Source organism: Thermobia domestica, chromosome 4 (genome assembly GCF_964235325.1).
Source record: "Thermobia domestica chromosome 4, izTheDome1.hap1.1, whole genome shotgun sequence".
NCBI lineage: Eukaryota > Metazoa > Arthropoda > Insecta > Zygentoma > Lepismatidae > Thermobia > Thermobia domestica.
In genome coordinates this window covers 121682352-121698059 of record NC_137457.1, presented here as the reverse complement: position 1 = coordinate 121698059, position 15708 = coordinate 121682352, and the positions used below count along the sequence as shown (strand labels likewise).

The window sequence follows — 15708 nt, the reverse complement described above, 5'->3', positions numbered from 1 at the left end:
ATTGCCTCAAATTTTAAAATGGCCCACCCTCATTTATTTTAATGGTGCTCATTTTTTTATTGGGTGGACAAAAATGGATAAAATTTTACAAAATTAAGTGCAAGTTAAAATTCGAATTTGAAAATGTCACTATACATTTGATGGAAATGCCTCAAATTTTGAAATGGTCTTCCCTCGCTTATGTTAATCGTAAACTATTTTGTTGATTGGAAAAAATGAACAAAACTGGGACAAAATTCTGAGCTAGTTAAAATTAGATTTTGACGATGTCGCACTACAGGTGATCGAGGTGCCCCAAATTTTGAAATGGTCCTCGCTCGTTTATTTGAATGGTACAATTTTTTTCTTGGATGGACAAGAGTGACAAAAATTGGACAAAATTCTGAGCTTGTTAAAATTCGAATTTGAAGATTTTGCACTTCAAGTGATTCAAATGACCCTATTATTGAAATGACCTTCCCCCGTTTATTTTAGTGGTTCAAAATTTTTACTTCGGTGGACCAAAATGGATAAAATTGTAGAAAATTCCGAGCTAGTTCAAACTCGAATTTTAAATGCAGTACCAGAGATCAAAATGCATCAAATTTTGAAATGGCCTTCCCTCGTTTATTTTTATTGTAATTCTTTTTATTTATTTTTTACAATTTAATTTTTACAATAATCTATAAAACTCTCTCTTTAAATGGATGTCTTTTTAAAGTACAAATTTAACAAGATAACTTGAACGAAGGTCCAGGTATTTAGGGAAGCTAAATAGTTAATAATAGACAAAATATCAGAAAAAATAAGTATACATTCAGGTTTAGGTATGTAGATATCAAGTGTCTTAACTAATTCATGAGTGTTGGGTTTTTTATTTGGGATAAAAGTATAATAAAAGCTTAAAGAAGTATTATAAAGGTTTTGAAGTATCTCTTTTATATATTGATTCCAATAACATTTTTTGATAATGATGTACAATCACTAATTGTTACAGATCCTAAGATGAGTGTTAAAGTTAGTAACGGAACCAATGCTGAGCCCGGTAAGTGATATATTTTTTCATTACACTTCATTAGTACATTTCCATGGATAGTAGATGTTAATAAAATTGTTGAAACACATAGTACATTTTGAGAAAGCTATAAGTGTTGCCGATGTTTATAATAGTTCAAACCTTCTTTTGCTTAGTTCAGAAATCCATCAGTTCAAACTGGTACACATATTTGCTAAAATTCGTAGACACATTTATTAAAATAGTCGAATTAAATTGCGACACTTACCTAAAGTATTATTTAACGTTTCTTCATCAAATCATCAACTATTGCTTCATATAAACTACCTGGTATAGAATATGGTGGGCACTGCACGCTCAAATCGAAAGGGGTGATGTTTGAAAATTTTGAATAATTTTGCGCAACGACGGAAAGGAAAGGAAAAAATGAATTTGAAAACCTGGTTATGTCTACCCTTGAGTTCACCTTAAACGTCATCTGTACCATTTCACTTTCTGTCGACCTTTTCTCTGTAACCATTACGAATCGTTGTTACTGAATATACCCTTGCACCACTTCTGTTCAACTTATCTAGACTATCTTAAGTTACTTTTTTTTTCTCTGTATTTGTTTGAAATAAAATATGTTTTGATTGTTATTCATTTAATTTTTATTTCAAAAAAAAAATAAAAATGAAAAATATGTAGGAAATATTTTCTAGGATATATCTTCTTAGGTTTTGTTACTCCACATTGCATGTTCATTTCCTCTCTCGTCATTACATTTAATGTATAAAATGTTACAACTGAATTTTCCACGAAAAATCAATGAGTTCTAAACAACGGATGTTTACTTGAGTTTCTACAGAGCTACTTTGCCACTACATCGCCACCGCTTAATACTTTCATTACGATTATTATGCATTAAGAAACTCTCAGTATATTGGTAAAGCAGGGAATTAGACATCCTGCTTTTTCATTTTGTGTTACATTACTTCTTTTAAACAAATCATGTTTTATTCATTACGAATTAATTCGTCATATATCAGGAATAGTGAACTGATACAGATATATTTACTACATATCAACATTATATTCTTACTCTAACCTAACATAAACTTATCCTACGCACAAGTACGTACATAAACAAAACAAGAAAAATCAAATTATATGTATCAGCACACATTAGAAGGTGTATCGGAAAATGAATGGGCATATTTACCCTGTCCTAGCTTCTATTACTTTCACTAATTTAGCTTTTAAAAAATTTCTTAAAGCGAACAGCAAAACTTTGATTTAAAAAATTAAATATGAGGTACGGGATGCGAGCCACGTACCATCGGTTAACTGGTGCAACTGTATACACGACTACATATCTCATTTCTTTTGACAACGTCTAAAATAATAATAAAAGAATTCCGTTACTACCGAATTCTCATTTTAATCTGCTGTGTGTATTATTGCTCTACTATATTTACTTTGTTACGTGTTTATTAAGTTTTAAAACTTATAATATTGTGCAAGCCTAAAGTGAGGTATGAGAATTTTTCCATATGGATTTATTTACCTTCTTCATCGCGCACTGAGACGAAAGATACTACTAAATGTGTACACTCATGTCCAAAATGATTGTCGCATATTCATAAGTGACTTCTTCTAAGAATATAAATTAAAACTATTTTGCAGGATACAGTTAGTGCTTATACTATATCTATAATCGAAAAATGTATATTTGTAGTAAATTTCATAGGAAACTAACTATAAATACGACAATTAGAATAAATAAAATAAAATTTATTCAAGTGGAAGAGAAAGCTTTATTTTCGTTTTATTGTTCATATTTACTGCTCTTTTGCCATCAAATTTGTCAGATGCATGTCTTTGCCGATTATACAAGAACAAACAATATAAAAAATTCAAGAGCGGATTTGTTATCAAATTATGTTCCTAAAACAATATATTTATAAACGTGCCACAATAATTTTGGATATGAATGTAGATGACACTTAATTTTGGATACACCCGCTCCCCACGTGAAACTATTTGTTTACATGTGCGTGCTTGAAATAGTAGCACTATACTGAACGAAGACATTACCCAAACATAGTGCAAATGGATGCCATTATTGAAATATTCACTTCTTAATCGTGAAACTGTAATATGGAAGAGAATGACTTCGTTCACTAACCTGGTTTTTACACTTTCCAAACAATCATCATACTCACGACATAGAATGAAGGATGACAGAACTACTCACACCAAAAGCAAGGTCTGGGTTCCATTATTCACGTTTAACATCGAACTTGGACAACAGGACAGTAGGGCCTGACTTCCACTCGCAGGCATTATTATATTTCCCTTCTACCTAGCTACTTGTTTGAAGGCCATACGTGCAGCATTGCCTGCGATATAGGCCTGGTACGTTCTTATTAAATCAGCCGGTATATGTATTGATGTACAGGTGTCCAAAACTTAAGCATAATGCAAAAAGTTGCACGTAAAGGCAATCAGCGGCACAGAAATTGTGGAGAATGGAATGTATTGCTTGTGAGGAGCAATGGAAAGGATGTGGTAAACGTCAGCCGGACCTCATATGAGAAGAAAACGAACACTAGTGATGGATTCGAAATAGACGCATTTAATGTGTGAAGTGAGTGCAATGTTGTAGTGAGTGAAGGGTACTGCTAAGATTAATGAAATATACCACAAAGACATCCTTTGGATGTATATACCAAAGGCCGGGACATCGGGCGCTTGAAAAAAGGTGACACTCAGTCAGCAGTAATACGAACCACCAATGTGCTACAAAGTGTCGTGTCTAGATTGTGGAAACCATTTATCGACACAGGAGACATCAGCTATAGGTCTGGTGGAGGACATCCACGAGGGACAACTCCACAACAGGACCAATACTTCTCCGTAATTGCGCGTAAGAACCCGACCATGCCTACAAGACAACTGCCAACTGAGCTTGCAGCCGCCTCAGGAGTGAGAATGTCACGCCATACTGTGTACTGGAGACTGAGTGCCAGTAGTCTGTATGACCGACGACTAGCAACATGCGTTCCACTGACTCAGACACACAAAGGACACATTTACAGGGATGTCATAAACATCACCAGTAGACCCCCAATGAATAGAGCCGTATACTGTACACAGATGAGTGCAGGTTCAGTTCCAAAAGCGACTCACATTGCACTCTGATCTGGCACGAACCGGTAACTTGTTTCCATCTCAAGAACATCGTCGAAAGGCATCGGTATGGTGGTAGTGAAATACTTGTTTGCGCAAACATTGTGATGAAAGGTCGTACTCACCAGCATATCTTCGAGGCTGGTCCATCAAAGGCCAGAGGTACAGAGACGAGGTTCTTCATGCCCATAGGCGGCTTTTCAGGGACGCACTTGGCCCACAGTTTTGCTTATGCATGACAAGGCCCGTCTCCGTCGAGCCAAATGATGGAAGAATGTCTAGGAACGGAAGAGATCCGACATATCGAGTGGCCAGTGGGACCTCCTGATCTAAACCCGATTTATCACAGATGGAACGCATTAGGAAGATTATTAGAACCCGCCAGGTACCTCCAGGATAAATCAAGAGCTCTGTACAGCTCTTCATGAGGAATGGAATTAGGTACCCCATGAGCTCTTTCATACCCTAATCTTGAGCATGGAACGTCGTTGCCAGGCATGTACGGCCGCTCAGGGCGACCATATCCCATATTAACTTTTTTCGATCCCGCAAGCGCATCTCACAGTGTTTTTGTGGTAAGAGTATTTTTGGTACAAAGTAATGAGTTTGTGTTGTGTGACGCCTTCTGGCATATTCCGTGTTAGTATGGCTTTAGGTGTGATATGTTGTTATGGTGGTTGCATGTGGTGTGACCTTTTTACGTTCTCCGTGAACTATATTCTCCAATAGTCATTATGCTTAAGATTTGGACACCTCTCTCTCTCTCTCTATATATATATATATATATATATATATATATATATATATATATATATAGAAAGAGAGAGAGAGAGAAATACTATTCCGTCATAATGTGTTTCCTGTCGAAGCACCACCTTTCCTATTTTGTCCTTGTTCCGTTCCGTCACTTGGCCTTTTCATGATTTTTATAACCAATTTCAAAGTTCACAATTTTTTCTCCTTTTCCAGACTAGTTTTTCCACTTAAATAATTCAAAAAAAAATATGTTTCCCCGATAAGATTCACAACCATAATGCCGTGTCATCCACTACGGATGCTGTTTCACAAGACATCTTGCTCACAAAGATTACGGGAATTGGCTGATAAATCTCGACAACAGTAAGAGAAGCAAGTCGTGATTTAAGATTAAAAACGCCGACCAATAACTTTTGACACCTGAGAATTCTTCGTTTAGGTCAGATGATGCATGTAGTAGAAAGAAATGTTTGATTTAAAAGAATGTTAGAGAATTTTGGTTCAGATGGCCAAAAATTTAGAATATTGTAGTTAATAAAATTTACGAATAAAGTTTAAAAATTTTTATAGATGACTTCTAAATGCAAAATTCGATAGGAATTTTTTTGAAGAAATGAGAATTAATGAAATACAGAGTTTACCACAAGAAAATCATATAAAAATAGGAAAACAAGTAAAATGACACGAAAATTATATATTACAATTCTACTACGTAACCTAACCAAGATACACATTTTTTTCTTCTTGGCACTAGAAAATACATTTCTACCTACAATACCTAATTTATATTATATAGGATGATCCAAATTTTACCGCAACATGATACCTGGCATGTTGGGAGGTATCATCTTTCGGGTGCATTAGAAAAGAATTTTTGCACTGGTAAGGTAATACAGTTTTCTTTATTAGGAAGAGAAAACATTTAAAATGCTTACTTACCTCTACCCCTTACATCTAATCTATATATCTAGTAAACTTTACTTTTCTACTTTTTCATACACTTGTATTCCTTACGAACTGATTGATGGATTTTTCCTTTCCATTCGCATTTTCTAAAAAACTAACTGTAGTTGGCACAAACTGCTGATAAGACGGAATCAAACCGGCTGTCTTACTCATGTGCACCTCCTGGGGAGGTTCAATGCTGTGTACTCCTCCCGCTCCAGGAGGCACATCTGATGCATACACCCGATAGTCGGGGTTCTACCAAAGGTTCCTGTACCCGTGACGTACGGCTGAGATGTACTCAGGTTGTTAACGTGACTGTTTGCACTATATCGATATATTTACTCTTGTTTTCCTATTTACGGTTTAAAACATGGTCTTCCATTGCCACTTCCCTGCAAATTCCAATATTGATAATTTCCATTTCGCAAATTGTTCGATCTTAAATATTTTCTTCTTCCTCTGTTACCAGTACCGGAATTAATCTGTGAGTCATTGGCTGGTTTTATTTTTTTCCGTCTGTTTTAAGCTTTTCTCTGACTTCTTAGCAATCCTAATTTGAAGCACGTTTGGTCTTTTATATTTCCGTTCAATGACAGACATTGAGCTCTCGTGATAATGTTCAATTTAGGTAAGCTTGAGAATAACTTGCTCTATGGCTATTGGTTCCACTGCTCTCAGAAGTATTGATTTATTGGCTGGTAGACAGTCGAATAAAATTTGTTCCTACAGTTGTTCCTCATCGGGATTTGAATTTCTGTATAATATTCGTCAATTATTTTCCAATCAAAATCAGTGAACCTTTGGTATCTGTTATGATATGACATGCCTTGGATATTTTTTTCTGAATTCTTTCTACAAGAATTTTTTTTTCGAAAGATGTAAAAAGCCCAAATAACAGTGAATCTTAGCCACAAGTATTCACTAACACGCTACCGCTCTTGCCATATGGCACTGTGGTAATAGTAATAATTTATTACGCTCAAGAACGACTAACAGCTCAAAAGTCCGTTCAAAGTCTTCTAAGAGGCGAAGGACTCAGCCTCCAACAACCTTGAGAAGCATTACTAACAGAATTAGGCACAGGTAATGAAGAAATTCTTATAACAAATTGTATTCCACCAATTCTTTCACCCATCCGCAACGTACTCCCATAAAATATTCTACTTGAGCTGTTTTGATTCTTGAATCCATTTTGACTGTATCACTAGTCATTGAATAGCAGACAGACACCGTCATCATGGTGACTGCTCCAGTTTTTTTCAGTAGAATATAACAGAAACTCCACTTGGATATCGGAATCTGACGTAACCGATTCAAAGGAACCAGTATACACACACGCATGATGAATCTTTTACGTGAACTAACTTCCCCCATACTGGCGCAGTTCTTTAAGGTCTACACTTTGACATCAAGTAAGCGAAGGAATTCTTTTGCTTTGATTCAAGATGTGATAAATCTTTAGCAAGAGTATCACATCTACATCTACGGTTCAAAGTATCTTACGACAATTTTAACTCTCTTTAATTTTCTGATATTCTGTTGTTTCTTATCGTTGGCAATAACTGAATATGGACTGAAGGTCCCTGACTTCCGTCCGAATTTCCTCAATATCCGTGCTCACAGATTCTACATTTTCTGCAACAGATTGAGTTATGTCGATTTTGAACATTTCAAATTTTTTCATCAATGTTGACATTCATCTTAGCAAAAGTTTCATTTACATTTTCATTAATCTGATGATATATTTTATCTATATCTTTTCTCAGTTACTCTATCAGTTAGCACTTGCACTACACCTGTACATCACGAGCACTAATTGAGAGGTTCTGTTTAGGCGATCATCGAAATCGTCAAAATTATCCGAAGAGTCAGCAAGACTAATCCGTGAAATATTATTTAACTCTCAATTTTCGCATAACAAGAGATGTGTATTTTTATCCAATTTTCAAGCTTTCCACATCGGAAAGAATCATAACATTTTCCATGTATCCAAAATCGACACCCATCAGAGAATACGCTATATACTTCTATATGTTCTTTACAACAAATATTCTTCCACTTGATAGTTTCTGTGCTAGATTTGTGACTAGTCATTATTCTCTTTTGCATCACATTGTTCCCCAGAGACTGCATTCCAAACACTCATCGGTAACCATGTTACTCTCAAAAAGGGAAAAGTATCCATGCTTCCAGATTTTTTAACATTAAGATTCACTTAACACTCTTATTCATAATTCAATTATCATTCATTCTCACATTAAAATTATTTTACCATCAATTTATTCCTTTAAGATTTGCATTCTTAGATGTATTCTGGTGCAAATAATATTTGAGTGTTCCAAAATCAGACATAATCGTGGCTGAAACTGCGCCAACAAATCGTAATTATCCAAATAAATGAAAAAAAATGTAAATATTCAGTCGCAAGTCTGTTTGGGCCCCCAAAGTAGTGCGTCTGGCAACCTACAAAACATTCGTGCACACCACTATTATGTGGGAACGTTGAACTCAAATGGGATGATGTGTGAAAATGTTGAATAATCTGCACAAGGACCGAAAGGAAAGAAAAAAGGATTTTGAAAGGTTGTTAGGTCTACACTTGGGTTCACCTTAAACGTTATCTGTACCATTTTACCTTCTGTCGACCTTTTCTCTGTAATCATTACAAATCATTGTTACTGCATATACCCTTGTACCACTTCTGTTCACCTTATCTAGACTATCTTAAATCTAGACTTTTTTCTCTGTATTTGTTTGAAATAAAATAGGTTTTGGTTGTTATTCATTTAATATTTTTTTTCAAGAAAGAGTAGAAATGATAAATATGTACAGTTGTCTAGAATATATTTTCTTAAGTTTTTTTACTCCGTATTGCAGGTTCACTTCCTCTCCCGCCATTACATTTAAAGTATGAAATATTATAAATGTATTTTCCATGAACAATCAATTAGTTCCAACAATGAATATTTACTTGAGTTTTGATAGAGCAACTTTGCTACTATATCACCACCGCTAAATACTTTCATTACGATTATTATGCATTAACAAACTCTCAGTATATTGGTAATACAGATAATAAGATATCCTGCTCTTTCATTTTGTGTGTCACATAACTTCTTTTGAATAAATTCTATTTATTGATACTTTAATAACTTCCTAAAAGGCATTTTCAATTGATACACATGATGATGTACACTTATTGTACTCTGTATCCTTCACGTGCTTCGAATTATGCTTTTAAATATCATTATTCTATTATCTAATTCAAATTACACTGCAGTATTGAAACCTTTTATGCTACTAGAAATTATTTGCTGTACTTGTTTAAAAATGATGTAATTTCACCCTTTCGATTTTGATCTCTTAGGTACATGGCCATTGTGGTGTAATGCAAATGTATCAGCCTCTCAAGAAAGCAAACACTAATGTTTCTCGAAAGTAAATATTTTAGCTCCTAGCAAAACATATTTCAATACTTAAATGCTTCTTAGTTAAGAGACAAATTTTCATAGGCTTTTAATCTTAATGCCATTTCTATCCCAAAATTTGAATTACTCCATTCTCGTAAATCATAATATTATTAGGAGTAACTATTCATGATATTATTAGCTTATTTACATCACTTGGTATGGCAATTTACTTAGACAATATAAAATTGAATAACTGTTTAAAGCACTACTAAATATTAAATAAACTTGGAACTATTGCATATATCTATTATATTACTAGCATTAATTATACATTATTCTAAAACAATTTCATTTAATTTAGATCTGAGACCCTTTATTTGCGCAATTTGTATGAAATATTTTACACTAGTCATTTTACACTGCGAGTACAAGATTGTTGCAGATCATGATAACCCATTCTTATTCTTTCGATAGAGTGGTACCATTTGTGTATGCTTTCTAATTACCCCACTAATATTCAGATTGTTCAGAAATGAAAAATCTACAATGGTAATGTCTTGATACTGCTTTTACTTTATTTAGTATTTAGGGGAAAAGTGCTTTAACTTATGCACCAGTTTTACATTAGAAGAACAAGAAGAAATACAATGTTTAATTTAAACAATAATATTGATATTGGTATTGTTTGACGTTTCTGTCGCTATATATAAATATTTGTTTACTCGTCGTTATTGCAGTAAAAGTTAGCAGATCCGTTGACTTATATCTGATTATATATAATAATCAAGATATAATTAAAGAAGACCCCACATAGTAAACTAGTGTATTAACTGTTTTAAAGCAATTATTAATTAAGTATACTGTATTTAAGTGATCGAACCTGTTCTGCAATTATTGTATAATCATCGTATTAGTAATTTATTAATAAAGTATACTGTATTTGAATGATCGAACCTATTCTGCAATTATTGAATAATCATCGTAGTAAGTAACATATAGTTTATGCGATTTACAGTACGATATGAAATATATAAAACTGTCCTGTTCTTATACGTCTTGAAACCGTTGTCACCAAAAGAAATTTTTAGTGTTCCATGCTTTATTTTCAGTGTGCTGAAACACCAGAAATACATACCATGGGGAAACTTCTGATTTCACGCGTGCCAAGTTAGACCAACCACCAACACCAAAACGACCGGAACATATCTCAGAATTATGGGCTATTTATGGGCAAAGTAGTTGCTCTAATCCCAATTTTTGGGCTCCTACTGGTTAGCGTGAAATCGGATTCAAAGTGGGCGAGTCTAGCTTGATATCAAGCTACAACCCCCCATACAATGATCCGATCAAAAAATTCAAACGATAGAATTATGGGCTGTTTATGGGCTAATTAGTTGCTATAATCCTAATTTTTGGGCTCCTACTGTTTAGCGGGAAATCTGATTCAAGTGGGCGAGTCTAGCTTGATATCAAGCTAGAACAGCCAATATGGTTACAATGATCCGATCGAAAAACTTAAAACGAAAGAATTATGGGCTATTTATGGGCTAATTAGTTGCTCTAATCCCAATTTTTGGGCTCCTACTGGTTAGCGGGAAATCGGATTCAAAGTGGGCGAGTCTAGCTTGATATCAAGCTACAACCACCCATACAATGATCCGATCAAAAAATTCAAACGATAGAATTATGAGCTGTTTATGGGCTAATTAGTTTCTATAACCCCTTGTGGATATTATGGTACATTTTGTACCATACGCATTTTTCATGGTACATTGCGTTATTTCTCTTCTATTTTTGCTTTTTCGTCCGGGTTTTTTTGTTTTTCAAGTCCAGAGACATTGTAGAAGACATTACGTATGGTTTCAGACCGTCCTGCGTCCAGACATAGGAGGTGAAGACGTCATAATTTTGAAATAGAAATTTTCCCTTATGAAGCCTATGTTCATTACTTTTTGGCGGGTTTATTTTTTCACGTCGAAGATTGAAATTTTGCACAAACATTCAGTCCACAGAGTAATATTTACCAGATTTTTTGTTCCGATTTAAGCGCTAAAACAGGGGGAACCAGAGGAGCAAAGTGGTGAAAAAAGGGATAATTTTACCCCCAAAATCCCGTTTTTAGTAGTTTTCCCGCCTCACATGATAGGGAAACGCGAGGCATACCGACTGAAAGGCAGTTCAATGCTGAAGAGAATGACGGTCGAATCATTATCCTAGGGTAATTAGGAACTTCTCAGTGATTTTTTGAAAAATATACTTCTATATAGGGGAAAATGGTACATGGTGGGTATATTTTTTTGGACGGGCTTACTTTTGCATCTAGAAGATTCAAATTGTGCACAAATATTCAGCCCACCTAGTAGTCTTTCTCAGATTTTTTTTTCAGATCTCTGCATTGAAACAGGGGGTCCAAAAGGGGAAAAAATTGAAAAAAGGGATTTTTAGACCAAAAAATCCCGTAATTCGTGATTGTCCCGCCTCTCACACATGATGGAGACACGTGAGTCATACCGTCTGAAAGGCAGTTCCATTCTAAAGAGAATGATGGTCGAATTATTATTCTAGGGTAATTCGGGACGTCTCATTGAATTTTTTAAAAATATACTTCTGTATAGGGCAACATGGGGAATTTTCTGATTTTTTGTGGGGGGGGGCTTATTTTTGCACCTAGAAGATTGAAATTGTGCACAAACATTCAGTCCACCGAGTAGCATTTAACAGATTTTTTCTGATTTCTGCGTTAAAACAGGGGGTCCGGAGGGGCTAAAAGTTGAAAAAAGGGAAATTTAGAGCAAAAAATATGTTTTTCTGGAATTTCCCGCCTTAGATACATGATGGAGACATGTGAATGGTACCGCCTGAAAGGCAGTTCTATTCAGAAGAGAATATGGGCGGCACATGTCCCTAGGGTAATTAGGGATGTCTCAGTGATTTTTTGAAAAATATACTTCTATATAGGGGAAAATGGTACATGGTGGGTATATTTTTTTGGACGGGCTTACTTTTGCATCTAGAAGATTGAAATTGTGCACAAATATTCAGCCCACCTAGTAGTATTTCTCAGATTTTTTTCAGATCTCTGCATTGAAACAGGGGGTCCAAAAGGGGAAAAAATTGAAAAAAGGGATTTTTAGACCAAAAAATCCCGTAATTCGTGATTGTCCCGCCTCTCACACATGATGGAGACACGTGAGTCATACCGTCTGAAAGGCAGTTCCATTCTAAAGAGAATGATGGTCGAATTATTATTCTAGGGTAATTCGGGACGTCTCATTGAATTTTTTAAAAATATACTTCTGTATAGGGCAACATGGGGAATTTTCTGATTTTTTTGTGGGGGGGGCTTATTTTTGCACCTAGAAGATTGAAATTGTGCACAAACATTCAGTCCACCGAGTAGCATTTAACAGATTTTTTTCAGATTTCTGCGTTAAAACAGGGGGTCCGGAGGGGCTAAAAGTTGAAAAAAGGGAAATTTAGAGCAAAAAATATGTTTTTCTGGAATTTCCCGCCTTAGATACATGATGGAGACATGTGAATGGTACCGCCTGAAAGGCAGTTCTATTCAGAAGAGAATATGGGCGGCACATGTCCCTAGGGTAATTAGGGATGTCTCAGGAATTTTTTTCCCTGAGATCATAGTGTTTTGTGGTAATTTGGGTCATTGTGGGAATTTTTGATAAAATTTCTCCCGGCCTTACTGTTCAAGATTGAAACTTGAAATTTAGCACACACCTTCAGTATACCAAGTACTATCTTTCAAATTTTTTTAGATGGCTACTTTCACACAGGGGGGCTGGGGGGCCAAAGTTCGAGAAAAAAAATTTTCCCTCCTCACTTTGACATTTTCTTTCCATTTCTTGTATATGTTATGAGCATGCAAGTGGTTCCATTTGAAAGCCACCTCTATTCTGAAGAGAATGAGGTATAAACCATGATCCTAGGATAAATAGTGACGACGTAGTAGCTGCTTGACTGAAAGTCTAAAAAGTAGCCCATAAAGCCATGATCCCTAAAGGGATAATCCTAATTTTTGGGCTCCTACTGTTTAGCGGGAAATCGGATTCAAAGTGGGCGAGTATAGCTTGATATCAAGCTAGAACCTCCATATGGTTACAATGGTCCGATCGAAAAAATCAAACGCTAGAATTATGGGCTATTTATGGGCTAATTAGTTGCTCTAATCCCAATTATTGGGCTTCGTCAATTAGCAGGAAATAGGATTCGAAATGGGCAAGTCTAGATTAATACCAAGCTAGAGTCTCTATTAGGTTACAATGGTCCAATCGAAAAACTCAAACGCCAGAATTATGGGCCCTTTATGGGCTAATTAGTTGCTCTGATACTAATTTTTGGGCTGCTACTGTTTAGCGGGAAATCAGATTTCAAAATGGGCGTGTCTAGCTTGATATCAAGCTAGAACCTCTATATGGATACAACGGTCCGATCGAAAAAAAAAACAAACGCCAGAATTATGGGCTAATTAGTTGCTTTAATCCCAATTTTTGGGCTCCTAGCGTTTAGCGGGAAATCGGATTCAAAATGGGCGAGTCTAGCTTGATATCAAGCTAGGACCCCCGATGCGGTAACAATGATCCGATCCAAAAAAAAATCAAACGCCGGAATCATGGGCTATTTTTGTGATAATTGGTGCTCTACTTCTGTGTTTGGGGCTGCTACCGTTTAGCAGGAGTTCTTCATCAAATTGTGGGATTTGGCTTAACTTCTAGGTATAAACCTAGTGCTATAATACTCCGATCAAATAATTAAATTGCCGGAATTATGGGTTATTTGTGTGCTAACTTGTTACCCGATTGTCGATTTTGGTTCTTCTATCGTTCGCAAGAAATCTCATGCAAGGTTGGTATTGATTTCTAGATAACGAGGGATGATAATTTCAAAGTTGCAGTGAGAAAATGTCGATTTTTGTTAACTGAAAATTTTTGATTTATTTGCATTATCCGCGAATGCAAATATATATCTCTACTAATAAATCCATGAATTGTCTTTTCACGTTTATATGTTCAGTATGTTTGGAAGTAAGTAGTGTATATATAGAATTTATATAGTGAAATATTATATTATTTTTTAAATATTTTTTTGTTTATAGGAAATTCCTCATCGCCGTTGCTGGGGGCCGTAGTGGCACAGCGATGGAATGTATATCTCTTGCGCGTGGGATCCCTAGTTTGATCCCGGATTTTGTCAAGTGGTCTTTGTGGTTGACAAACACCTTGTGGGTGGGTTTTATCGAGACTCTCTCGTTTCCTCACACTTTATTAATTTCACCATTTTATTAATTTCTTATTATCACCGTCTCCCTTAGCTTCGGTCAATAGGGGTCGTTAAACTAGATATTTCATTTCCTCCCCGTACTTCCATTTTAAAAAAAAACATATTTTGAGGCTTTACTTTTCAAAGAAATATACAGGTAATATCACCTATGATAAAGATATTGCATAGACCGTAACTCTATTTGTAGTAGTTCTCGAAGAGTAAGGTAAACATTGTGATCCGCAAGCATGTTGGAAATTTTTTTATTAAACTAATTAAAAGTGGAAAAGTAAAGTCAGAAGTGCCTTTTTCTGTAGGCATGGTACAGAAAAAACACACAACTAATTGAAAGATATTATTCCTGATTATTATCTGTCCACTGTTATGCGAAGTTTAAGTTATATTACGAGGCTCATTCCGAATGTAATTCCTCATTTTTGTGTGTGTATATGCTGAGTGATCTATAAACTATGGCAGACGGTGATAATAACAATTGAATGAAATGGCAGAATGAATAAAGTAGGAGGAAATGGGAGAACTCAGATAAACCCAAGTAGGTATACATGGTGTTTGCCAACAACAAAGACCAATTGACGCGATCTGGGATCGAACCAGGGATCACACGCGCAAGAGATAAACGCTCTACCACTGTGTCACTGCGGCCCGCAGTAACGGCATTTCCTTTGCACAAAAAATAATTTTAAAAATAATCATATTCCACTATATAAATTCTATATATACACTACTTACTTCCAAACATAATGAACATAATGAACATAATAATTCATGTTCCAAACATAATAATTCATGAATTTACTAGTAGAGATATAGATTTACATTTGCGGAGAGTGCAAATAAATAAATTTTCAGTTAATAAACATCGATATTTCTCACTGCAACTTTGAAAGTATCATCCCAACTTATCTTAAAATCAATACCAATCTTGCATTCAGATTTCTTGCTAACGATAGGAGAAAAAACTCGACATTAGATCAACAATTTAGCAATACAAATAACCCATAATTTCGACAATTTAATTCTTTGGATAGGAATGTTATAGCTCTAGGTTTATAGCTGGAAGCCAAATCCCAAAATTTGATAAAAAATTCCTGCTAGAAGCCAGCAGCCACAAACTAGGAATTACAGCATCAATTA

General features: G+C 35.2%; 1 protein-coding gene across 1 annotated transcript in view; it reads left to right on the top strand.

Moving 5' to 3' along the window:
- Positions 1-965: 965 nt before the first annotated feature.
- LOC145683352 (trypsin-2-like) overlaps positions 966-15708 on the top strand; it is a 275021-nt gene continuing 260278 nt past the window's right edge. The window contains exon 1 of the mRNA XM_081754690.1: positions 966-1024. Within this exon, the coding sequence (XP_081610816.1) occupies positions 985-1024 (40 nt within the window). The 5' untranslated portion in view covers positions 966-984. The remainder of the gene's footprint in view (positions 1025-15708) is intronic.